This window comes from Phodopus roborovskii, unplaced genomic scaffold, assembly GCF_943737965.1.
Source record: "Phodopus roborovskii unplaced genomic scaffold, PHOROB, whole genome shotgun sequence".
Taxonomy (NCBI): Eukaryota; Metazoa; Chordata; class Mammalia; order Rodentia; family Cricetidae; genus Phodopus; species Phodopus roborovskii.
Window position 1 is genome coordinate 11825220 of NW_026126611.1, and position 27050 is coordinate 11852269.

At 44.4% G+C, this 27050-nt stretch overlaps 1 protein-coding gene across 2 annotated transcripts in view; it reads right to left on the bottom strand.

The window, feature by feature from the left end:
• Plekhg1 (pleckstrin homology and RhoGEF domain containing G1) overlaps window positions 1-27050 on the bottom strand; it is a 74920-nt gene that overhangs the window by 32114 nt on the left and 15756 nt on the right. For both annotated transcript variants that reach the window (XM_051206010.1, XM_051206009.1), the window contains exons 2-4: window positions 18377-18477; window positions 7482-7551; window positions 1212-1258 (exon numbers count right to left, since the gene is read on the bottom strand). In XM_051206010.1, the coding sequence (XP_051061967.1) occupies window positions 1212-1258; window positions 7482-7551; window positions 18377-18477 (218 nt within the window). The remainder of the gene's footprint in view (window positions 1-1211; window positions 1259-7481; window positions 7552-18376; window positions 18478-27050) is intronic.

Below are 27050 nucleotides of genomic sequence, written 5' to 3' on the forward strand. Positions count from 1 at the left end.
GGGAAAAGCACAGCCGTCCGTCCAAATGAACAACCGTGCTATCGCATCTTGAACCCCGTTTACAGGAGAATAAAATTTTACCATGGGAAGTGGTTGTTAAAACTCATTCTGAACTTAAGGCTTCTTACCACATACTCGCCTTTTAGCAACTCCTGGGTTGCAGGTCAGGGGTGTTTGCCCTTCCTTCCCTCAACAGCTGCAAGGATTCTGCTATCTACTGTACTGTGGACCACCTCTGCCAAGATCGACCAAGAATGGGCAAGTCCCCCTGGTCCTTGTTCCAACTGGGCTGCAGGAGCCTGCTGATCATTGCTTCACAGAAAGCTCCAGAACTTTATGAAGCTATCATGGTGGATGGCCCAAGGCTGGAGCAACTTGGCTGACATCCTCACTGGGCCGTTCATCAGCTACAGGACCCTGCAGAGTCAGTTTGCCATGTGTCCCTCAGCAGAGTCATCCATAAAACAGGAAGAAGGAAGGTGGTGGTGGATTTGCATTCGATGAGACTCTTGGGTTTCTGGCACTGAGGTGGGTATCCTGTATTCCTTTAATCCCTGTGCATGTTTAATTTAGCATTTGTTTTTATAGCTTTCAACACTGCTCGGAATTCAAATGCCCAATAAATGTCTCGTGAAGAGAAAAGAAATGCCTAGAGTTGTATGTAGCCTTGTCTTTTGGCTCTTACTTAGCGATAAGTACACTGTCCAGGCTGCTTCTTGAACGGCCCTCCCACCACCATTCTTAGATACGAGCAAAACTGAGCCAACAGCCCTGGGAGGCTGGAGGCCCCTCTTCCTCAGGCTGACTGTCTCTTCTGAACTTTATAAAACTTGGAAAACTCATAAAGCCTACCAAGCAAAACCAGAACACATTTTCTCCCCAGCTGTGTTACACAAATGCACCTTCAAAATGTGGCACAGATTAAAAAAGGCTAACAGAGAAGTAGATAGCCCTATGCAACAACACACATGTATCAGTTTTCCTTTGGCGCTATGCAGTGATGTTCCTGGTCTCATTTTCCCTGCTCCGGCTCCAGAGATCCTCCCAGCCCAAAAGGCATCAAACAGTATCTGAGATCCTCCTCATCCATTCTCAGCACTTTGCATTTCCCATGGTGTTCAGCACAATGCCAGGCCCAGGGCCCGCCACTGCATCTAATGACTCGAAACAACCCGAAAGGGAGAAGAATTCTACTCCTTTCCAAGCCATACCTTGGGTAGTTGGTGCAGTACTGGGTATAAATGTGGAACTCTTCACTCTATGAGGAAACAAAAGAGACTTACATAAGGCCCAGAGCACAGACGACAACATTCACAACACAAGAAATAGCAATCAAGCTTTTACTGTTCCAATAACATTGCTCCATGACCTGAGCCCATGTGACCATCACCTGTGCCCACAGCTCTTCACCCAGAATCCCCCACAACTTGAACTCAAGTCCAATAAGCACTCTGAACAGCTGCTGTGTCCCAGTGAGTCTGGGGGCAAACAGGAAGAGATTTTGCCCCAAGGTGCTTACTGAGATATAAGTAGGATAGATTTAAACAGCATATGTTGGAGTATGCACAGGAGACCAGAGAGCTGCTACATGCACTCAAGCCCTACATATGTAGCTCTCTCTCTCTACCAAAGGCCATTCCTGTTTTTCTCACTGCAAAGCCACTTGGTCTGCCTTGAAAACGAGTCCAGGCTGCATTTCTTCCAAACAGCTTTCCTTGAGCTTTTGGGTTGAGCCAGCCGTTTCTATTTGTGAACATTCACCCTACCCATCTGTCTAGGAGCACCGACCAAATGATACTTATGCTTTCTGTTTATCTGTGTGGCTCACCATAGTCAGGACAGAGGCCACATTTGTCCTCCTGACAGATAATACCCATCGACCCCTCTCTCCTACTAAACATTACTTGAGGGCACAGCCCTCAAGTCTACCTACCTGCACACACCTAGCACAGCAGCCATGTCCCAAAAGTAACGAAGGGTTGACTCGCAAATGGACCCCCATCTCACCCTACCTAAAATCTCCACTTCCAAGCTCTCTTAGTCCCCCTGCTGTGAATTCATATTACAGGAAATAATACACCGACACTGTCTGATTTGGACAGTTCTTTAAAAAGATAGGGTCCCAACTCCATGGAAACACAAAGCAAGCTTTGTTTCTTATTTCGCCTATTAGTGAGGAAATTAGTGAGGTCAGATACTACAAACTGGATCAAAAGAGAAAGAAAGCGCACACTTAGATCACTGAAGAATGGCACGGATTTTTGCAAAGAGATATGAAACTGACTCCTCCCTTCTATGGACTACGGTGAGGAAAGGACACAATTGTTAAGTCATCCAGGAGGACTACTAGTTTGAGGTCAGCTTGGACTGCTCAGAAAGACTGTCCAAAAGAAGGAGGGAGGGGGGGAGTCAGGGAGGGAGGGAGGGGGAAGAGCGGGAAGAGGAGGTGAAGGAGGAGGGAAGGAAGGAAGGAAGAGAGGAAGAGGAAGGGAGAAGAGGACCGGTCCTTCCAGTCCCTCTGCATCCTTGTGGACAAGCACCGTTTGCACTACTCTCTGTTATATAAAACTGGTAAAGCTGAAGACCATTCTCTACTTTCTCAGGGGAAGGAGCACGGAAATACATCCACGTTCTGTGTTTGCCCTTGCATCTCATCCCCGAGATACTGTATTACGTATAGGTAAGTTTTGAGATCTGGAAACATCGGAGATCTTTCTGGACCTAAGCATTTGGGAAGAAGGTGACACTAGCTGTCCTTAAGATTTGGAACTCCGGGTCTTAATGAGTCTGGAGCATTCCTGCTTCCGGGTTTCTCCTGGCGATTTCATTTCTCAAGGGCACTAACATCAGTAGTTCTTGCACTGTGCCATACTGCACTCTGTAATTTTCACAGGAGGACAGGGAGAACACCACAAACATGTGTTGGCTGTATTTTGGCCACCACACATTTTCCAAACCAATTAGAATTTCTTTTGCATGGCCACCTACCAACTTCATGCACACCGTTTTTGTGTGTGTTTCATCATTTTGCTCTTGGTGTATAGAGCCTGCTTCTTAAAGCCTTCGTTGGGGCTTTTGAGTTATATACATGCAAATCCAGTTTTACAGATAAAGACACACTCAGAGAGGTTAATTCGGTCTGTTCTATTCTAGGTGATTCCTTCCTTTCCTCCTGTTTTTGTTTGTGGAAAGAGAGTCTCATGTGGCCAGTGTTGACCTCAAATTTGCTATGTACCTGAGGATGGCCTTGAACTCCTGAGTCTCCTCCTGAGATTTCAGTATCCATATCTAGTTCCTGTCTCCTATTTTTTTTTATAAGTCTTATCAGTTTTTAAACACAGACATCCCTTTAGCAGATAAGCAAATTCACATCGTAGGAATGAACTTGAGTGGATTTCGTTGGAAAGCTTATGAAAACAGTTTGCTGGACCGAGTGCCAGCTTTTCATTATGTTGGTTGCACTCATTTCTAGCAAGCTCCCTGTGGTGCTGATGTCAAAGGTACAGGGGAACCATGCTTTGAGAAGGTTGTGCCGGGCACACTTAACCACCTCCCCGAGCCATGTATGGAGACATTCCTTATTTGCTTGCATTGTTCCACAATGCTCCATTATTTGGTTGAATACACAAAAGATCATTCAGGCAGCTTTTTGTTTAGATTGTCTGTAGTCTTTGGAAGATCAAGCATCACTGCCAGACGTCATGTCAGACTTGTTGAAAATTTGTCAGTTATCTATGAATAGCTTTCTGGAAGTGGGACTGCTAGGTGACAGGGTAAATTCCAATTTTTAAGGACTGGATTTGGCCAGATTCCTCTCCATAGCATCTTGGCTAATTTGAATCCGTTTCCTTACGACCTAAACAGCATTTTAAACCTGGCACCACATTTTCCAATAGAGAAGTTTACAATTCCTAAATTAGTTGTCTACTTCTAAGCATCGGAGGATATAAATAACTAGAGTTTGGGCTTCTCCTGACAAAGTACAGGTTCCATGGTCCACAGGCCTACAGATTCACACAGCAAGTACTATCCTATGAGTTTGGCATACACCTGACTCCACCTGGGAGAATATATATATATATTCAACATCCCCTAAGCCTGTTAATGCTTAAATGTCATTATTCATTGTATGATGCCAGCCCAAACCCTTTTAAAGATGCATTTAGAAAAATGCAGTATACAAAACAGATATTGGTTTCTAGTTATTCAGCTCTTTCAGATCATAATAGCCAGAGAGTATGCAGGAATGAGGCAGTTATGCAAACAGTAGAGCTATAAGGTATGGGTTGCTGAACAGAGCACACAGGACACCCAGCGGTTGCTGAATGGGTGACAGAGAAAAGACGTCTGTGATTGTAGTGCTATTTTTTCTTATTTTACAGGGACCCCAGTGCCCTCTCCCTCCCACTCTCTCATCCCCCCCACCCTGTTCCCTTTACCCCCTCCCATCCCAGTTCCCCCACTCCATAGGGAGGGTGAGGCCTTCCAGGAGGGATCATCAAACTCTATCAAGTCATTTGGAGTAGGCACTAGGCCCTCCCTCCTGTTTCTAGGCTAAGGGAGTATCCCTCCATGGGGAATGTGCCCCCAAAGTCCTTTCGTGCACCAGGGATACATCCTGGTTCCATTGTCAGAGGTCCCTTAGACTGCCCAGGCCTTCTAACTGACACCCATGTCCAGGGAGTCTGAGTCTGTCCAATGCTGGTTTCCGAGCTATCAGTCTGGGGATCCATGAGCTCCCTTTGTTCAGGTCAGCTGTCTCTGTGGGTTTCTCCAGCCTGGTCTTGAACCCTTCGCTCATCACTTCTCCCTCTCTACAACTGGATTCCAGTGTTTAGCTGTGGGTGTCTGCTTCTGTTTCCATCCACTACTAGATGAGGGCTCTATGATGGCAGATACAATAGTCATCAATCTCATTATCAGGGAAGGGCATTTAAGGTAGCCTCTCCACTGTTGCTCAGATTGCTAGTTGGGGTCATCCTTGTAGGTCTCTGGACATTTCTCTAGAGTCAGTTTTCCCTTCAAACCTATAATGGCTCCCTCTATTATGACATCTCTTTTCTTGTTCTCCTCTATTCATCCCCCAACAATCTTCCTCGTCCCTCATGGTCTCCTCTCCCCTCCTCATCTCCCCTTCTCTTTCTCGTAACTCCCTCTCCACTCACTACCTCCCCTCCCCCACTGCGCTCCCAATACGCTCAGGAGATCTTGTCCCTCTCCCTTTCTGTGGGGGACCTTGTATGACTCTCTTAGGGTCCTCCTTGTATCCTAGCTTCTCTAGTGGTGTGGATACTGTAGGCTGGCGATCCTTTGTCCTATGTCTAAAATCCATGTATGAGTGAGTACATACCATGTTTAACATGGATTTTCAACACTAATCATTTCTTGATGATAATTCCGTCATGTGGTGTTCGTGTGTGTGTGTGTGTGTGTGTGTGTGTGTGTGTGTGTGTGTGGTTTGTATTTATGTCTATATGTGTGTGAGCACAAATGCACTTATGTGCGGTGAGTATTGGTCTCGTCTTCCTGTGTGGATGTGGCCTCATTCTCCTCAGTTACGGAAGAAGAAAAAGAGTCATGGGAGGTGACCGAGCACAGAGGAGAGAAAGCTAAGGGGAACTCGGAAGTCATGCAGTCTCGCCTTCAGCTAGCTGTCCAGAGTAAACCGTGCTAACAGTCTAATGAGGGACGAGCATGAGGGTGGCTGAGAAGGCAACGTGGGGACAGACTCAAGTCTCTCGAGATGCCTCCAGAGCCCCGAGTACAGATCAGGATACACGGGGCTTCAGGCTCAGGAGAGAAGGCTTACTGTTGTCGCTCAAGCCAACCGCCATCCTTATTCTTCTGGAAGCAGTCAGTGAGACGAAACAGTTAATTTTTCCCCCTTTGGCTAAGGACTTCCTTAGCCTACACACACCATAAAGTAAGGCAGGCCAAAGATGGCGCTCTGTGTAAGCTCCAGTGACTCCAATAAAAGCAGAAGTCAACCTGTTTTGCTAATGACCTCTCAATTAAAGCAATTTTCCGCTCCTCTCGGAGCAGTCAGAGAAACGTAACCTCAAGTAAATGTCAGGGAGCTGAGTGAGAAAGCCCGGCACACCCTCCAGCCTCCTGCTCCCATGTGAGCGCGCTGAAGTCGGTCTTCTAATTAAACTTGGCAATATTACAATGAAAAATGAGATCTGGGAGTTGGCAGGGCGGCACATAAACAAACTTTTATGTGAGTAATTAAGCCGGAGTTAAGCGAACACTGGAACCTCTTTAATCAGCCTGTGATTACGGCCGGAGTAAAAGACCGAATGTTTTCTGAAACGCCAGTGTTGCTCATGTGCACATCTTCGAGACGCTCGGCCTCTCTTTTTGTTTTTATACGTTTCTCCTGTTTTTTTTTTTTTTTTTTTTTTTTTTGTCTTTTTCTAGTTCGTACCCTATAAGAGAATCTGTTACAAAGAGGGCAGCTATAGAAAAAAAAAACTTGTGCGAGGAAGCATGTGTGCACTGTTTTACATGGGAACGCATGCAAAGCTGTAAAAAGACAGGAAGGGTTATATACAGGCCCACTGATTGCTGTTTAGAGATTTTAGTCAAATCCAGAGAGCTGTTGAGTTTGAATCCCCAGCCACTTGGACGGGTCTGTGGCCATCAGAGCTAGCAGAGGCTGGGGCAGTATCTTAGTTCACCTTGGGGCTATCAATGAGGTGCTAATTGACGGTTGGTTTCAGAGCTTGGCTATTAACCTGCTTCAACCTCGTCCCCTTCAAGCCTTCATGCAGAAATGACATGGAGTTTCTCTGCAAGATAATTTCTTCCAGATGTTTTCTAGAGAAAAGCTGTTGCGTCTCAAAGGGAAACTTGAACGAGACAGGATTCTGTGTGGACTGCCCAGGGTAGAACAGAACACTGGCCCTGCAAGTTCAGAGCATGAACTTGCTAATACCCATCTTTGTGTCAAGCCCATGTCTTGCATTGACACATAAGAATATAGGAAACTCAGGGCATGTTTAAGATGCAGGAGGTCAGGTTTGCTGTTTTCTATCCCTTAAAGGATAACAGCATTGACCATGCAAGTATGACACATTACACACTCAAAACATGTAGATTCTTGGGCATTTTTAGAGTGGATTTAGAGGTATGGTATATGAATCTTTTTTCCTTCATTCTGGATTCTCTCCTCTCAAACTTTAAGTCTTTCCAAGGAAAACAATAAATAACATTACCCAACTACCATACAAACTCTAGGAATACTAGCACTAGCACTAACACCCACCTTTCTTTCTCTATATTCTCTATCACACACACACTCACACACACACACACACACACACACACACACACACACACACTAAAAACAAAACAAAACGTTCATGGTTAGTTGACTAGCTTAACTCAATATTGAATAACCATTTATCCTAACTTGAAAATGAAAGCAAGTTGTACACACTGTCTGCCTCGGTTGACTCTGAAAAGTGAATGGTGCTTACCTTGGACACAAAACATTCTGCTATGGCCACAGGATCGTTTTCACAGTTTTCCAGATCTTGAAGAAGTTCACTAACAAGACAAAACACATAGCCAGGAAGTATTAGATTGGAGTCTGCAGGTTGAGCACATTTTATGGAACTTAAAAATGTAAGCCTTCTTCGTGGCATTTACAAGGAAACAGGTAATTTGATCACAGAGAGTCTATTGCCACTGTGTCCAAGTTTTGGATAGGAGTTGTCCAAGAGCTGTGGGTGAAGCAGGAGTATAGACATAGACGGGCCAGTAGTTCTTCCATCAAAGATAAGCCTGCGTAAGAGTTCAGTTTCCCAGACATCTGTCACCAGTTGCCAAAGTTGCTCATACACATTCATCTATTGAAAAAGAGCTTGGGTATCCATGCAGTGCATGCGTACGCACGTGCGCACGCACACACACTCACCCACCCACCAAGCAAAGTGGGATATGCTCCCAGTCTCAGTAAATTCCTGATGTATTTGAAGAATAAGATGTTCAAATCACACAAACAAAATTATCAATAAAGGGAGTGTTTCAAAGGACAAGTTCACCACGAGAGGAAGATTCTCTGATTAACATAACTTACTAAGTTTTCATGGCAGGACCATTATGCTGTATGGCTACCTATTTACTTAGCCATTTAAGCTCCCAATGTTGCCCGAAATTCTGAGTGGAATTTCTTGCTCACTAGATATTCTTGGGGTAGGCTATACATTTAATAAAAAGACAAACAGTTCTACGGATAAAATAGTTCTTTGCTTTGTACTTCCAATTCTCAATGGCCCCTGCTAAGAAGTGTTCAAGGTTCCTTTTGGATCAGGTCCATATTTCTAAGCACTCTGACGATGACAGGCTTATATTGTTTTATTTTTGTTTTCGGTTTTAGCTATTGGTTCCTTCTTCATTTTCTTAAAGTCCCACTCTTACTCTTCCTAACCCGATATCTTTTGCAAGCTGACTAGATTAAATGTTCCAAATTCACATCCTTAAGACAACGAGAATGCTATGGAAATAATGTCCCTCGTTTAGGTTTAGCATGCACCATGATTTCTTTTCCTTTCTTGTAGAACCAGGATATCTCTGGAGTTTAAAATACTTTGTTTTAAGATTGCCAACTTGTTTTTATACCATCAGGTATGAGAGTAACAAAAAGGTTACTCTCTGCACAGATGGATTTAAAACAAAACAAAACATGGTTATGGAAAAAGGAGATATGTTACTCCATAGAGTACTATAACTTAGTATTTGAAAAAGAAATTTTTTTTTTAATTAACCTTAAGCTAGGCAGTGGTGGTGCATGCCATCACTTTAGTCCCAGCACCAGGGAGGAAGAGGTCAGCCTGATCTATAGTGAATTCCAGGACAGCCAAAGCTAGAGAGAACCATTTTTTGAAAAACAAAAACGAACAAACAAAAGTTAACCTTATAAGTCATAAGACCTTTATCCTTTCCATGTTTCCATTTGTTGGCAAGGCACACCCTGCTAATTTACTTCCAAATTGTGCGTGAGGAGGAGGAAGGTCAACTCACTGCAGCCAAACGTTTTCTCTGGTGTTATACTGTTGCTGGAGGGCATCCATTCCGGAGCCTCGATCCCCTGTTCCGCCTGGCATGGCTGTTCTCCAGCTGCTGGGCAGTTCTGTGACGTTCTTGGTGATCCATCATCTCGGTTTGCATTCTGTGTTGGGTACCTGGCTCCCGTCCATTTCCCATGGGTTCTCTCCTTTGCAGGGGGAAGTTTCTGAAAGCTTCTTGATGACGGTGACAAGAAGTCAATCCTCTGAGTAAATCTTCAGTAAATGCGCTCCCCTCACCTGGGCCGGTGATGCCATGGGGCAGAGGATACTTGGTTGGAGTAATTTCCTCTGGATGTTCCTGGAGCCTCATGAATTCAAATGCCGCTATTGAGAATTTAGTATCACCTTTCTCCCCAAATGGTGACTTTTTTAGATTTTTTTTTTTTTTTTCTTTTGAGACTCTGAGCTGGTCAGCTGTGGGTCTGGTCTCTGATCATGTACTTAGTGAGTTTGGATGTGATCTTAACCTTCAAGTATCATCTAAAGTTCCCTTCCTCAGTACACCCTTGGGATATTAATCCATAAAAATGCTCAGCTTTCCATTCCATTTTCCCTTGAGAATACAGTGAGCTTTGCCAGAGGTTCTATGACTTGGCTTGCCTCACAGAAACCAGGAGCTGACACACACCACGGGATGCTGATGTTTGCTATGAAGCTAAACAGTCAGGAGAGCTTCAAAACCGTAAAATGGTTCCCAAACAAACAAAAACACAAAGCATAAAGTCATCGAGTCACTTGCCAAAATGTGTGGGTTTGTTATTACAATAATATAAATTGATAGTTTAATCATTTCTGAGCTTTAGTTCCTAACACAATAAACAAAACATAATAAAGCCCAAACAAATATGATTGTGGGTCTTAACTACCTCCAGGAATGTAAGGGACCCTGTGACCAAGGAGTTTAAATCTTACTGTTTTAGAATCCCATGTTTGATATGTCTGTCCCTCTGCTGGTGGCTATTAGAGGTCCTGTTATTCCACTTTTGGATCTTCTGGTTTGATCGTTTAATTATTTTTTTTCATCCTTCCCTCATCATGTTGCTGATGTCTCTTTCTAGGAGATCTGAACTTTATTTCCCACCTATTGATAATTTCTTATTTCTACCACCAGACTCTTAAGTTGAGAGGATTTGGGGCTGGCTTTTGTCTGAACATGCTACCTGGATGTTGCTTTATGCTTCTGTTCTTATTTCACAAGTGCAAAATATTCCATTATGGAGTATAAGGATCTGATGGTGATGATGATGGTGATGATGATGATGATGTGATGGTTTTTCTGTTTTTCTTTATCTTCTGCTGAGTTCTTCAATGATTTTGGCTTCTGTCATCCATGCAAGAGTTATCCTAAGAAAACCTGGGAATCCTTATTTGTCTTGGATAGTTTTTTGTCAACTTGACACAAGATAACTTTAACTGAGAAACTCCCTCCATGAGAACGGGCTATAGACAAGCTTGTTAAGCATTTTCTTAATTACTGATTGATGGAAAGGGCCCAGTCTATTGTGGTGCCACCCTTGAGCTGAAGGCCCTGGGTGCTATAAGAAAGCAGGTTGAGCAAGCTATGATGAGCAAGCCAGTAAGTAGCATTCCTCCATGGCCTCTACATAGGCTTCTGACTCCAGGTTCTTGACTTGAGTTCCTGCCTTGGCTTTCCTGAGTAAATAGTGATTCATGATATGTAAACCAACCAACCAACGAAACCTCTCTTCCAAGTTTGTTTTAGTTATGGTGTTTTATCACAACAATGGTGTGGCTCTAAGACACCTCCAAGTGAGAAACCATAATGCTGGGAACCCAGTTTTACAGTGAGGAAATCACAGCCCATGAAGAGAAAGCTGCTTTTCTCAGACGACACAGATCGGAATTAAAGGCAAAGCTATGCACGGAAGGAAGCTATGCACGGAAGGAAGGTTCCCGAACCTTGCCTCTGCACTCCATCAGAAGTCTGGCTACCTAAGGAGGCATTTCCTCAGCAAGGTCAAGGAAGCTGAGTATGAGATCGCATGCCTTGGAGTTTTCAAAGACCCGCCTGGGAGGCTCATGGTGCCATCTGGCTGTCTTTCCTTTAGAGCCTTTCACTTGGATAACAGGAACACAATGTAAGTGAGAACGGTAGGGGTTCTTTCTCTCATGTTCTGGTTCTTTCTCTCATGTTCTTTCACTTATCCAGACAAAACTGTGTGCTTGCTATTCAAAACTGACCGGGAGAACTTCCGCCAGGCATGACGAGGAGCTCTGAGGTAAAGGAGACAAAGGGCCTGCTTACGATCCATGTGCCTGTCTGACCATAGGTGATGAGTGTTAACAAAACAGTCAACACCACATGGTGCCACGTGATCCGAAGTCAATAAAGAGAGGAAACTGAGGCAGGGTGGAATTGGTGGAGGGTTGGGTGGTCGGAAGTTTATTCTCTGAGGGGGTGATTGATATCCCAGGGCATGAAGAGACCTGGAAGAAATCATTTAAGAAATGAGGCCCCAAATGCAAGGCAGGAAGAGCTTGGTAGGGTGTTGTGTGAGATGTGGGAAGGCAGCCATGGGGGCGGAGGTTGGTGAAGAGTACAGAGTGTGGGGCTCAGGACGGCAGGTAACTGGGAGGGGTATCAGAAAGACTGTGGGATACAGCTGGGGCCTCGGTGCAGTAACCAGACACCAGAAACAGGACTGGCCACCGGAATTACATTCTACTGGGCCAGTGGCCATAGACATGGCCGCAGTGTAGCAGTGGGCAGCCAGCCAGACACGCCCATAAGGGACAGTGTCAGAGATCGCTTTCACAGTTAAAATTGGATTGCAGCCATCATGCTTTCAGGGTCTCGGTCAGCTCTCTTTTCCATGAGTAATTACCCTAAATCTGTCCTCTCTTTTGGACGGGATCATGAGCAAGAAAATGAGATCATTTCCTTCCTGAGCTCAGGCCTCTGAACTTGCCCTAGTGGAGAAATAGTGATAGCTTTGTTCTCTTTCACGATCGTATTATATGTGATACTTTCTCTGCCCGCTGCTGTGAACCTGTGTCATGGCTGCAAGGTGATACTGCTTTATGGTGAATGGGGAACAGGTCTCTCCTCTTCTGGCTGGCATAGACTCCAGGCAACACTTCCTTTCGCACCACATAACTAAGCCATTTTAATGTGTAGCTTCCAAAGAGACTCATGTGCATACGAGAACGCAAACTGCACATTAGGCGCACTGACACACTAGACTTGCTTTTTTGAGATAGGGTTTCCCTATGTAGCCCTGGCTGTCCCGGAACGCACCACGAGAAACATTAGTCTTGAACACCAGTTGACAGAAAGAAGATGGCCCATACAAAGAGCCTTACCATTCACTGTATAAAGCTGACAGTTACTGTGGCAGGTTGAAAATGTACTACCCCTCTGCCTTGTATATGTTTTGATGCATGGTTACATTACATTAACATATTTAGCTTGCTTTGTGAAGATTTCACTAGAGCAAAATTAATTACATGGTCCTCAGCCCTTCAAAGCATCCTGTCCATCGCTAGCTGTACAATGGGGTCATCCACATCTGAGCCGTAAGATCCAGTCCAGCATTTTACACACAGTAAAAGCTCAACGCAGTGAAGAGAAGAGCCAAAGCAAAACGGAAATTTCTGCTTTGAGTTTCGATGGTTTTAAGCAACAACTTAGACATAAAAACTCAATTGGGAGGAACTGCCTGAATTTCCTCCTGCTTCACCCATAAAGAGAGATTCAAGTTACAGTTTAGATAGCTTCTCTATCACAAGAGAACTGACATTTCTTTTCCCCTTTGGTTGGCAACACACGGGTTTTTAAAAGCGCTGGGATTTGAGGGCTCAAGTGGTTTGTTTTAACTAACCCAGTTTCTGACCATTTGGAGATTTATTCCAGACACCAAACCAGAGACTTCAATTTCAGGGCTGTTGGGGGGGGGGCAATGGGGGTGGTGGCGGTGGTAGGGTAGGGGGTGGGGTGGGGAATACGCAGTAAGAGATGAGGACACCAAGAAGTAGACCAAAATGAAGTCTCGGTTGCCTTTCATGATAGCAAAACAGAAAGGAAGACAATGAAAAAACAAAAATCATGTTATTAGTTATAAAAAAAAAAAAGGAATGAAATACCTCATCAGTGTACAGACGTGGAAAGCATCAAGGGCAGGTGGAGTTTATCCTAGTAATGATGTGTGTATGTGACTCAAATCAGAATGTCTATTAATGCAGTTCACTCAATATGCATAGGAGTAAAATAATATCCTAAATTTAATGAAGCCAAACTCTGCATTCAGTCATGCTCAATATTCATAATATTCCAGATAAGCTCTAGCAAAATAGAGAAGCATTTCAGTTTTGTTATACTTAATTCGTAAGTAGGGAGATGCTTCTGATGATGTCAAAATGAAGATAAGGACGGTGACATTGTGGAGGAAGTTGCTTCAAAGCAGTGGGGTAAGAAGTAGACACAGGGAGCCGGGCATTGGTGGTGCATGCCTTTAATCCCAGAAGTTGGGAGGCAGAGACAGGCAGATCTCTGTGAGTTCGAGGCCAGCCTGGTCTACAGAGCTAGTTCCAGAACAGTCTCCAAAGCAATACAGAGAAACCCTGTCTCGAAAAACACCTTATTTTCAGAATGAATGCATAGATTTCTAGAAGCATCTATAAGCCATTGTTAGACGTCACGGGGAAGCCTGGGAAGATCCTTAGATATAATGTCATACAAAAGAATCAAAAACATGCCTTGTTGAGAGCACATAGTTAATTAAAAGAACAGAAAAATTTTAGTCAACATAAATGCCGGCATTTTAAGGTCTCTAGGAGTTAATTTTTAAAGCTATATGTTTCCAGGTGGGAGAGAAGTTGTTAAATAGCCTGATTAACATTTAAAAGGTAGATGGGACCAGGTATATATATGTAATCCTGGTATGTGGGAGGTAGATTCAGAAAGATCAGGAGTTCAAGGTCATCCTCGGCTATATAGCAAGTTCTAGGCCAACCTGGGTTCCATGAAATCCTGTCTCAAAAGCAAACAATAAAATAAACAAACAAATAATTGGTCAAAGAGACATACAACTATTGATAGTATGTCTTGGTCATGTGAAGCTGTCATTTTCAATATTAGATTCATAAAGATACCAACTGAGTGCTGCACGCATTTTGAAAAAACTGACAATTACAATAAAACCACTTGTGGAGCTAAGTCAAGAGAAACTAAGCCCGTATTGAAGGGGAGCAAAGAGGCCTCCACACGGGCATCACAGCACTGGCACAGTTGGAAAGGGCCGCTAAGGAGGATTCAGAGCCTACCCTGCGATCCACACACCCATGTAACTTGGCATGCAAAGGGCAGGAAATGCAACCTAGTGCGGAGACTTTGTGTACTTCAGTTAGTGGTGATGGGACCATTGGCTAGGCATGTGAAATCAGAGCTTAGCTTTACTGACCACGGCACCACCATCAGAGTCAGGCTAAGATTAAAAACAAATGCGAGAAAGCAAAATTTTACGAGTCTTTTAAAAAAAAAAATGCATACCTCCAAAAATGGGAGATAATGTTTAGACCTAACCCTGTGGCCTACTTTCAGAAGTGCATTTTGTGCTGCTAATTGTGAGTTTGTCTTTAGAGAAGTCACATGAAAGTTACAAAGCATGTCTTTTGGAAAAGACACTTGCACTCACGTGGTCCACAGACTTGATAACCAGCTCCTATAAAGCAATGAGAAGAAAAATAAAGCCCAAACATGAGGGCAGGTGATGGATATGGCCAGAATACAATGATGGCAAAACTCCCACCCCAAGGCTGAGGTGTGTGGCTTGGAGGTGGAACACATATGTGTGTAATATGTGTGAGGCCTTGGGTTCCATCCCCAGGAAACACTGGTACTATCACCGCAATGTACAACAAAACAGGAAAACAAGCAAACCCAGCTTGTGAATGAAGCACTGTATTGGACAGTAAGTTACAATGAGACATGGGTCCAGGTAAAGCTGGTTTATCTGAATTGATCTGGCATCTTTCCCATCCTTTCTTCAGTGGTGACATAGACTCTTGCCATCTAAGACATTTGATTCTCCAGTTTTTAATATACGAGTCAATGATACACGGATAGGAGTATTTATGCCTCATAACGCCACAATTTCAGTCAATTCCAGATTTCTCTCCCATCGCCATATCACTCTACACAGTGTGGAATGACACACTGGCATAGAAGAGGTTTTCAGTGAGATTTTTTTTTAAATGCCTTTAAAACGTAAGGAATTTAAAAAGTAAATATAGTATAAAAGAGCTTTGGAGAAGCTATACATGTCTGTGCTTGGGAAATACAGGTCAAGGGTTCCCTAACCCACATGCTTGGGACCAAAAGTGCTTTTTGGAGTTTGGAATATCCGCATAGACATATTACCCTCCTTGTCTTGGAGACGGGACCCAAGTCTAAACAGAGAATTGCACTACTGCATCTGCAGGTGGTACATACAGCTAGAAGGTGATTCTGTACAGTCTTCAGAGGGTCTGCGTTATGGCTGTGATGCATTACTCAAGGTCAGATGTGGAATTTCCAACCTGTGGTAGTGTTCAAAAGGTTTCTAATATGGGGCATTTTGGATTTTCAGTTTTAGATTTGTTCCATCTGTGTGTCTTAGAAAACAAAGCCCATTCAGTTGAATTTTTCTGGTTAATATAATCTCCTCTTTTAATTTTGGAGACTTAAGTCTTACCTACATTACACTATTTTATATTACAATCCTGTGTCAAAAAAAATCTGTGATAAAGAAATTAACAACAGAAGTTTAGATTCTATTATTTAAAGTTCCATCATGATTTGCCAGACAGTTGCAGCTTGGGAATCAAATGGAATATTATTAAAGATGCAGAAGCAATGACATAAAAGATGGTCACATTGATGTTCTTACTTAGCCAACTGTAACAACCACAGGGTCATTTAAATTATAAATTTAGATTTGAGATAATAGAGAACAGAAATGAAGGCAAATGGAGACAAAACAAAAGAGACAATCCTACTGTGTGTAGCGGAGCATGGGAGAGAACCTCTGTAACCGCAGCACTCTGTAGGTGTATTATATGAAGACTGTGAGTTTGAGGGTAGCCTGGGCTAGCTACACAGTGAGTTCAGGGTCAGCCTGCAACACATGGTAAAGCCCTGTCTCAAGCAAATAAATGAACAAGTAAGCAAACAACTAACCAACCCACAGCACCCAGAGAATTGAACAGCAAAGTTGGACAAGAGATATTTTTCAAAACAGAGGAAGATACTAGAAACAAATAAAAGCAGTGTCCAAAGTGGTCCAGGCTTGGGCCACACCCTTGATCAGAGGACCTCCCTGTCTTAAAATCTGATTCCTCACATGTGAAATGTGTGCACCTTCAAAGAGCTGCCAAGAGGGTTAAGGCACCGCTTGAACAGTGAATACACATGATCACAGCCGCTGGCATGGACACGATGGGTTGCCATGGTGCCGCTCACCCATGCCTTGCATGTACATCAGTAGCAGGGTGTTCCTTCACTCTGGTCCAGGTATATTTTAGACAGGAATGGCTTTCAGGGTCAATGGACATCCAACAGAAAGGAGTGGAGAATGGATTCAGGAATAGAACGGTCTTCCTGGTTACCCAGCTTTTGCATAATGGGCCTCACTGCCGAGTCCCTTCTTCATACTCCTCCACTTTTTCTTTCCTTAGACTAGGAGACACATGATCATTTAAATTCCAAGTAGTGAAGAAAAATCCCTCCTGAGGGTAGCCATAGCTTCCTGAACTTCATGAGGGGCTTGAAGAGTAGAGGTCTGCTATGCAAGAGGGAGTATGGCTGTGTGCACCCTGATGATGTGCATGGGGGAATGATACCTTGGGGGAATGATGCCTCTAAAGCTGTGTGGCTTCTGGTCCTCAAGTACTTGTCATCATTACTTTACAGCCAAACCACAGATGAGTTAGGGCAGGGACCTCTTAGTATCCAGCTTCTTTCTGGGTCATGATGTTATTAGTGGGCTCTGGAAAGTGATGCTTTCCCTGAACTCATGGGATTGCTAAATCGGGGCCTGCATTAAAACCAACAGATCACTAGTAAGCATGTGGCCTCTGCAGACTTTGATGTGTTTCTCACCATCTTACGGCCAGGGTGATTTCTCCAGATAGTGTTTCTCTGCTGTGGCCTCCCATTATAAAGGCCTGAAGTCCTTTTAGAAAATTCTGATGTTCTGGCCCCATCCCAATGAGTAATTTCCAGAAGTAGGGTTCACATACTGCTTTTAAAAATAACGTTTTATAAATCTATTTTTTTTTGGAGAATATCCTATAGTATATTTTGATCAGCTTTTCCCCTCCTACCCCAACTCATTCCTGATGCCCTATCAACCTCCTTACCAACCCAGCTTCACATTCTTTTTCTCTTGTAAAAACAACAACAATAACAACAACAACAATCCCGGAGGAGTCCAGTTTGTGTTGGTTGACTACTCCTGGGCACTGGGCGCTCCCAGGAAGGTGGCTGATAAACCCTCTGTCATTCCACTGAAGAAAACGGATTTGTCCTTCTCCCAGCAACCATGGTTTTCAGATAACTTCTTGGCGAGGGGTGGGACATGGTACCCACTACTCTCACAGGCTGGCTTGAGCTTGTGCTGGTCTAGTGAATGCCGCGGTCTCTGTGAGTTTATATGCACACCAGCCCTGCTGTGTTGGGAAAACGCTCTTCCTTGGGGTTATCCACCATCTTTCCCTCTCACAGTCTTTTATAAATTCCTGGACTTTTAAAGGAGGGATATGATCCCTTTTAGGCCAGATATTGCTTGTTCCTTTGTTTTGAGACATGGCGTGGAGGAGCCCAGGCTGACCTCAAACTCACAACCTGGATGAGGATGCTCTTCCACTTCTGACCCTCCTGCCTCCACAGGTAAGCCCAGCACCCATGGTTTTAATTTGCCGCCGAGAGTGAAACCCAGGCTTCAGGTATGCTTGCGGAGCCATCTTACTGACTCTATATACTCATCGTGTTTTCTTAGAACTTCCCTGGGTGCCTCAGTGTGACCCAGGAGGAGAAGCATGGGCTCCGAAGATACAAAATAGTTTTCTCACAGTCTACAAGGTCAAGCAAGTGAAACCCCCAGTGTAGCCTTAATGTTTCCTATGAGCTAGATGGTCAGGACCGGAGAGACCAGCCTCCTACAATCCAGGGTGGGGATAAATATCAGGGAAGCTAAAAGACAAAGGAGACACAGACCCTGCCTCTGAGGAGCTGGTCTTTACTGGCCTGGATAAACAATCTATAATGCTCTTACATGAGAACAGCCTTGTGCTTATCCACTTACCTATTGAAGTGGTAGATGTCCTGTATGTTCCCAAAAAGAGCAGCCCTATCTTCAGTCCCCAGGGGCAGTTTTGTTTGGTCCCGGATGCAAGCAAGGTAATCCTGTGAAGTCAATGAGAAGGATGCCTTAGGACTCCCGAACTTTTCTATGACACTTTTCACATGCAAGATGAATCACTGGCATCTATTTCAAATGCGCTCATTACCCCTACCACAGAGTACAGACGGATGCTCCCTCATTATTGAGTATGATATTCACCTGTTAAAAAGCGTGCAGTTGTAGCAAGGAGAGATAACATGGTCTACATTAAAGTGGTCCCCCATCTCCCCAGTCCATCAGAGCTTCCTTCTACGGATGCTGGCCACAGTTAGTGGTAACATCAACGGAGCCTCAGGGAAATAGCTCAGTTGGAAAGTGCTTGCTGTGCATGCATGAGGACCTGAGTTTAAGCCCTCACGGCCCATGATGGTGATACATGCTTGTAATCCAGGTACTGGGGAGGTGGAGGGAGGTGGGTCGGTGGAAATCGTCCTTTGGCCAGCCAGCCTAGTTTATCCAGTCCCAGGCCAATGAGGACCCTGTTTCAAAAACCGAAGCAGACAGAACTTGGAAGAATAATACCCCAGGTTGATCTCTGGATTCCACACGCTCTGTCATATACATGTAAAGTTCATATAGTGGAAAATCAGAAATAAAAATTCAAAGTGCGATAGAGTTGTTTAAGACACCCTTTAAGGCATAAAAGCATCAGATAAGTACACACAGGACCAGATCCATGCCAGTGCAGGAAGGCTTAAAAAAAATAAGCAAAAAAACAAAACAAAACAAAACAAAAATAAGCACATTACTCCCATTTGCTAAGTGCGTGAAGTTAAATTAATGCGCGGAGGAGAATGGAAACAATTTTCCATGTCTAACACTTACAAGGCTCTTAAATACATCCTACATCAGCCAGACCCACAGAGGGTTAAACCAACACAGCCCGGGCATTGTCTGGATCCTTGAAAGAGGGGAAACTGCTTTCTGCACCTTGTGTGCTCAAGGGTTCATAACTCAATGTTCCCCTCTCCCACCACATTGAGGATGGACTCAATAGGAAGCAAGGGCAGACTTAAAAAAAAAAAAAAAAAAAAAAAAAAGCGAAAGCAGCTGAAATAACGTAAAATAAAATAAAAATAAATAAATACAGTCCCCTCTCCAGGATCGCACATTGTAGCTCTACTTCCTTCCAAGTTCACGGTGTGGTCCACAAGCATTGTGGGGAGGGGACATGCGCAAAATAACCAGGCCCACAGAGAGCAGCTCCCACTGCATCCCGCTTTCCAGCACAAACGAGATGCTACACGGAACCCCTGAAGGGGAAGCTGGCCTTCACACCCACCAGCCTCTACTTCCCTGTGCCTCTCACTTGCTTTGTCCCTTCTGCAAAAAGCACAGGGCCTTGTTGTTAGCTTCCCAAATAGGTCACTGTCTACACCAAATGGGCTTTCATTCTGGTCCCTCTCCTCCTAAAAGTATTGCCACGCGTGACTTTTATTATCTTTTTTTTTTTTTTTTAAAGCAAGCTTTGCTGGTCACTGCTCTTCTTTTTCCCCCTCCCTCTCTCCCCCTCTCCCTCCCTGCTTTGCTAGAAGTGAACATCTCATAAGAAAGCAGGCTGACAAGATTTCAATGTCGTTGGCTGGCAAACCGCCCCACCCCCGGCACCCCCAACCCCGCAAGCCAAGCTTATTATCATTATTATGAGAGGGACAGTGATAAGGAAGTTATGTATGAGCAGGGGAGGTCGTGTCCAGCCAAGAGCAGCTATGCATAACAGAACTGAGGCAATAGCACATTGAGAACAACATGTACAAACTGTTCCTCATCAAGAAGCCTTCACCGAGAGCTAACGGGATGGCTCGGTAGATAAAGGCACTTGTTATTGATCAGCGATGACCCGAGTACGCACCCCCCAGAACCAAAACAATTCCCACGAGCTGTCCTCTGACCTCCACACCCAGGCCATGGCATGTACTCTTCCCCAAAGAGATGCCAAGCAAAACAAACTGATATTCTTGTTAAATTGCACGTGGCGCGTAAAAACCCAACTTCATCGCTTGCTTCTATTTGATAGTAGCTTAGTAAGCCATTAGACACTTAAAGATCGTTATTACTTTATTTCTCCTGTGTGTCTCTCACTGAGTCACTTTTCTAGACCCTAATTAGACATTTGCAAGGAATATTTTGCATGCAAAACCAAGGAAATTAAGCCCGATAACCTGGCCCATCCAATACATCAGGCTGAGAGGTATGGCTAGGATGGTGACCAGATTCACACGACGGGTCACAGCAGGCTGTGAATAAAAAGCCCAGTAACAATCCTTGAAAAATGTCATCTGGTGTTGGAGACAAAGCCTGTGGCTCCCTTTCAAAAACTCTTGTAGTTTGGAACTGGGAGTTCATAGCAGAGACCCTATATTTTAAAAGCTGCTTGCTTTCCAATTTTTTTTTTTTTTTTTTTTGTAGGTCATTCTAGATAGCAGATCAAAGCCATATGGCCACAACTTCTTCTCCACTCTGACCATAATTAAGTATCTTAAATAGAGGACATTAACCCTGAACCGGTTACTGGAAACTACTGTAGCTTGTGCTGCTCTGGCAGCTGTAGTCATCTGAAGCCAAAATGAGAGGCTGGAAGCTCAGCCTAATAACAGTGCACTCTGTGCTCAAATGACAGAGTGAGGGCATCAGCGGACTCCATCACGATGCTCATTAAATTCACTGGCTTCATGTCCACACCAGTGGCTATCATACGGCTCGCAACCAACCTATAGAAAATGTCTACGCTGGAAGGAATTCTTGGCTATGAACTCTTCTGTCTGCTTTGGGACAGGAGCAAGCAGACAGGGACTCTCACGCAGAAGAGACCTTTCTGTCACTCAGTTTCCCTTTGGAGGTTTAAAAGTCTGCTTTGGAGTATCTAGTTTTTAAGTAGTTTATGTCCTTACGAGCGCCTTCATTGAACAGGTTGTACACAACTGTCCTTCTCTGGCTTCTTATTTGAAAATATCAATATGGAGTCTAACTTGGTGCCCGTTGGGGTGTGGGAGCACACAAGAGGCAGTTGGCAAAAACCCACAACAATGTAAAGACAGAACCTGAAGAGGTACATTGACACCTTGATGAGTTTGACTATCTGTTGGCTTATTCATAAATCGGTTTCTGCAACTAGAATGTGTTTTAAAATTTTAAATGGTTTTTTAAAATTTTTATTGCTTTTGTTTCATGTGCATGAGTGCCTGCCCACATGTCTGTGCACCGCACATAGGCCTGGTGCCCTTGGAAGCCAGAAGAGTGCATCTAATGTCCCATGGACCTGTCCTTATAGGGAGTTGTGAGCTGCCACTTGGGTACCAGGAATGGAACCAGATCTCTGGCAGAGCAGCCAGTGCTCTTAAACACAGAGCCACGCCTGCAGCAACTGGAGTATCTTATGCTTCCCTTTCAAAAGCAATAGTGAGTAACAAAAGCTATAATACAGTACACACACACACACACACACACACACACACACACACACACACACACACCACATAACAGTTGGGGACATCCTCCTCTAGATAAGCATGCTGCAAAGACACACAAAGGGTGTTATGGAAAATTCTAGAGAGCACTGGAACAATTTCTCCAAGATGCCTGAAGAAATTTAGTTACTGGCTCCTCTAACCCTTCTCTTCTTTGAGATCATGTTTTAAGATGTTATAACCCACTTGGAGATAAGACTCAATGAGGAAAAGATAGTTATTTACATGGAAGATAACTAGAGTGCCTCCCAACGCTTCCATTTCCCTACACTCTTCCCCACTTGGAGATAATCCCACTGTGGAAAGGAAACTGGAAAGGGCTTTCCTAATCCTCTCGCTTATATATCCACTCCCACACAGTGGATTTCTGTGGCACTTTTTGGTTCAGCTCCTGCTGTTAGCACTTTGCACCCTACTCATTTGATAGCGCTCTTACGGTTTTCCTTTTCTTTGAAGGTGGTGATGCTATTCTTTAGTTTGGAGAAAGCATCTTCTCCTCTTGCCAGAAGGCTGGGTCAGAATTCCACTGAAACCAGAATGCCCTAGATTTGCCTATCAATGTACAGTATAAAGTACACTCCCCTCCACTCAGCCAGTCCCCCTGCCTGCTCTTCCTGAGGGCATTAAGAGTGGGTGCCAAGTTCTGTTTTACAAGCTGGGAGCTTACAAACTGAATCATATGGGTCCTTTCCTTCAGGGAGCTCCGTCCCTGACTTGCTGAAAGTATGTGTCAACATGCAGGTCCTGTACCGTTCTGGCTGAATGGCTGTGAAGTGTCCAGTCGAGAAGGACCCACATATTCAGTACAGAAGGTAATGGTGCACAAAGGCAGATGTGCTCAATTCCAGGAAGGGATTACAACCCTTGGCAGGAGGAAGGTCTTTTAAAGAGACACTCGTGCTACCTGACTACTGAAAAAAGTGGAGGAATTTGCCTCCCAGCAGGCACTCATCCCAAAGCTGGACCAATGATGGGCACAGACATACCTTGAGCAGGACTACTTAGTTACATATACCTGTCGCCCTCCATGCTCCCTGGTGGGCTGGCATCACTGAACCCCTTTATTTGTTCTTTGTCCCAGTGTCCCCACACTGAATAAGCCTAGATCCCCAGCTTTTCACTACGACTCCTTGAGATGGAGTTTTCTTGTCGGGTCAGCCAGCTCCCCAAATAACCACACAGAGATGTATTATTAATTACAAATGGTCCCCTGATAGCTTAGGCTTATTGCTAACTAGCTCTCAACGCCTTACGTTAACCCATATTTCTTACCTACATTCTGCCATATGTACGTTTTTCTCAGCATGGCCCATTCATCTCCTGCTTCCTGCGCATCTGACGACTCTGCCCTTCTTCCCAGCCTTCTCTCAGTTTGGCTATCCCACCTAATGTCTTCCTGCTTAGCTATTGGCCAGGCAGCTCTTTTATTAAACCAATCAAAGGGCATATTGGCAAAGACACATCTTCGCAATGTGCAAAAAAGATTAGTCCATAACCACTTGTTTCTTTAACTGACATACTAGGGATCTGTAGCTGAGCCTAGTTTGTGAGGGCTGCCAGGGCTTAGGGTATCATCCTAAGAACTTCCATCACAGGAAGAGAGGCTTCATAAAGTAGTGGGGGGGGGGGAGGCGGTAGCCAAGTCCCTGGGGATGAGTAGGGGTTTGAATACAGAGAAAAGAAGAAAGAGTTCAGAATATACAGGCAGCTAGAAATGAGGTTCAGGATAAGAAAGGTCAGGTCCTTGATGGGGGGCGATAGGGCCTGGCCACAGTGGGAAGGATGCTCAGAGTTGAGCCTGGCTACAGAGAGCAGGACCAGTGGAGCCCATTAGTCCTGGAATGTGGGGCCTTGGAGTGAGGGGAAGATCCTGGAGGTATTACAGAGATCAGTAGCTTAGGAGATCACAGAGGATGGATGAATGCTTCGTGGGCTTCATGGTTGGCTTTGGACCCCATTTTCCATTTCCTTGGTAATACTCGAAAGGTAAACACCAGCTTTGCCCTTCTTCAGGCTTCTTGGTCAAAATAGTGAAATAAATGCCTCTAGCTTTGAGAGGAGACATGATATTCTTATCTGCCCCAAAGATTGAACATTACTCACTATTGTCTCCTTTAAGAGTTGATCTAGCCGAGTCTATTGTTACCTGGCCAAAGACCGGTTCTCAGAAATGCCAGTTCATATAAAGCCATGCTGAGATGAGAGGAATAATTATTCCTTTAAAGAGGAGATATATATATATATATATATATATATATATATGTATGTATGTATGTATGTATATGTATATGTATATGTATGTATATATATATATATTATGTGTGCATGTGTACGGATAGATATATGAGGGTCTAACTATATATAGATGGATGAATGAGGATATATATATGCACATATATACATATATGTGTACATATACACATACATACATACATACATACACATGCTACCAATATCAATATCAGGCCACAGTGCAGAACTGGCCCCTTTCTAAGTCCTAACTTAGAAAAGTTTAACTTTCCTCCCTTCCTCCTATTTATTTTCTTTCGGAAGCTTGCCAGAAGTCTAAGCACGCTTTCCAGGCTACTCTGGGATTTCCCACTTGTCCTCAGAAGCTCCTCTGCCCTTCCTCTGACACGCACATCTGTCTTCTGCCATGCAGCTGCCTGTTGACTTCCACTGCTGAGCATGCTGGCGTGACACAAATGAGATGAGTCTCTGTCTGTCTCCTGTGCCCTGGCAGCTGCTGAGATTTACAGCTTGCCTGTCCCTGCTTTTCTCCCAAATCCTAATAAGATTGTCCAGGAGCTTCCTTCTAAGTATTTCTAAGTTCTTTTACTCAGAAACTCCAAATTCCCTAGCAACAGTTGTGCATCATGGACAGGCTGTTGATACAGGAGCAGGAGATGGGAAGCCTGGAGCTATAAGATTCCATCCAATAGCCTTATTATAATGTATTCAGTAAAGTTTCGAGGTGAACGCTATCTAAGCATTAGGCCCTGTATTGAGGGGTGGGAAACATTCAGAAAAGACGATAATTCTATCCCTACCCTGTAGGTACACACCCTTTACACACAAAACAAAAACGGAGAAAAAACACTTAAAATTTAAGTCACCGTAAGACGATTTGAGAGGGACAAGCATCACTTACAAAGCGCTTTGAGAATATTGAAGAATCCATTTTCAAAGTATAGAAACTTTTAATCTCCCCCACTCCCTAATAAACCACTGAACAATGTTACAGTGGGGAGCTTGATAAAGTCTAAGAGGTCTAAATTGCAGGCCCATATCTGCCCATGCCTTTCTGTACCCAGCACTTAGTTGGGAGGAAGACACTGTCAAAGGGACTGGAGCGAGCCCAGGGCCCCAGGGGCTCCATCAGGACCAAAACAAAAGCTCGCATCATGGAGATGATAGGGCCTCAAGTCTGGTGTGAAGCCTACACATCCACCGAGAATAGGGTGGAAAGCACCGTGGGCATGGAACACCAGGAAGACCTTTCTGTATCTCTGAAGGGAGGAGAGGGGAGGAGAAAGAGGGGAAGGAAGGAAGGAAGGAAGGAAGACCGGGAAGAGAAGGAGAAAAGGGAGAGAAAGATTGGGGAAGTAGACGGTAGGGAAAGCAGGGAAGATGAAAGATAAAAGTGGGGGATGGGAAGAGGAGAAAGGGTGTGTGTGTGTGTGTGTGTGTGTGTGTGTGTGTGTGTGTGTGTGTGGGTGTGTGGGTGGGTGTGTGTGGGTGTGTGGGTGTGTGTGTGTATGTGTGTGTGTGTGTGTGTGTGTGTGTGTGTGTGTGTGGGTGGGTGCTGGAGTTAGAGGCAGCTGACAGGAGGTCACATCTCATTTCAGGGTCCCTAATTTATCACACAGAGGCCGGTCCTGTTGACAGTATGGGGACGTCTGTTAAGGACTCGGGATGTTTAGATAAAAGAGTAATAAACCCGGAGGGTTCAGCCTCATTTACCTTCTACAACGCTTTCAGTACCCGAAACCAGTGAAAAATGCCAGGAATGGCCCTCTAGTCAAGCTGTGACAAATGACACTTGAGCTGCTCAGCCTCTCCATTGTCTCCCTTCCTCCCTCTGAAGAAGGTTGCTCTGATTTCCTCACCAGGAGGAGACAAGACCTGTTGGGTGGGAAAGGGGGGGGGGGGAAGAGGGGAGGAGAGAGGGGAGAGGTGAGGGCTGGCAGCTCTCTCCAGGAGAAGCTTGAGGAAGGAGGGAGCACGGATTTGGCTAAAACACAGGCCCGTTTGAGTAGAAAGACAAGTACGAAGGCTGAGAACGTTCCGATTGCTTTTCTCCTAAAGTCTTTAAGCAGAACAAAGTCCACAGAGCAGAGTTTTATAAAAATTGATCCAACTGTCCAATGTCTACCTGAGTGCACTAGAGAAAGGCATAGGCGTCCGCTCCCTGTGGGCACTGACCAGGAAGGTGCAGAAACAAATCCACAGGAAGCTGCTGTTTGGGACATGATCCAGCCCTAGTCACCTGCAGACCAGACCAGAGTGCAGTCACTCCTGCTAGGCACCCGTTTCCAATAAACCAGGAAATCCCCAGCGTGCCCAAGACAAACTAGTCTCCTCTTATTTTAAACACACGAGAACAGCAACTCTGAAACAACCTGCTTTCGTTCTCTGTGGAAAAAAAAAAAATTAAACATCAGGAAAAAAAAGTACATGGTAAGATAATTAAGATAATTAGGTTTTAGCTTTCCTTCATGGCTATCCATTACCATCACCATCATTCATCTCGGATTTACTGCTAGGTTCCAACTCTCTACTTTATATACATTGTCTCATTTGGTTTGCACCACACCCTAAGTGATTGTTGCGCAGAACGTTCCCATCATTCTTCCAGAGCCACTCGGAGAGTAAATTACAAGTTGTGTGTACACAGGGATCCGCTAGCCAGCCATGCATTGAAACTCTACATCCCCTGTCAAAGGCTTTATCCTTTAACACATATCTTTAAACAAGAGGGTTAACTGCTGCAGGCTTATTCTATGAGTTAAGCGCAGTTTTCATTAGAAATCTCCCAAACACAGCCACCCTTACTTACCAGGCACCTACTATGTGCCAGGACCACTACAGATTGATTCTGAATTATT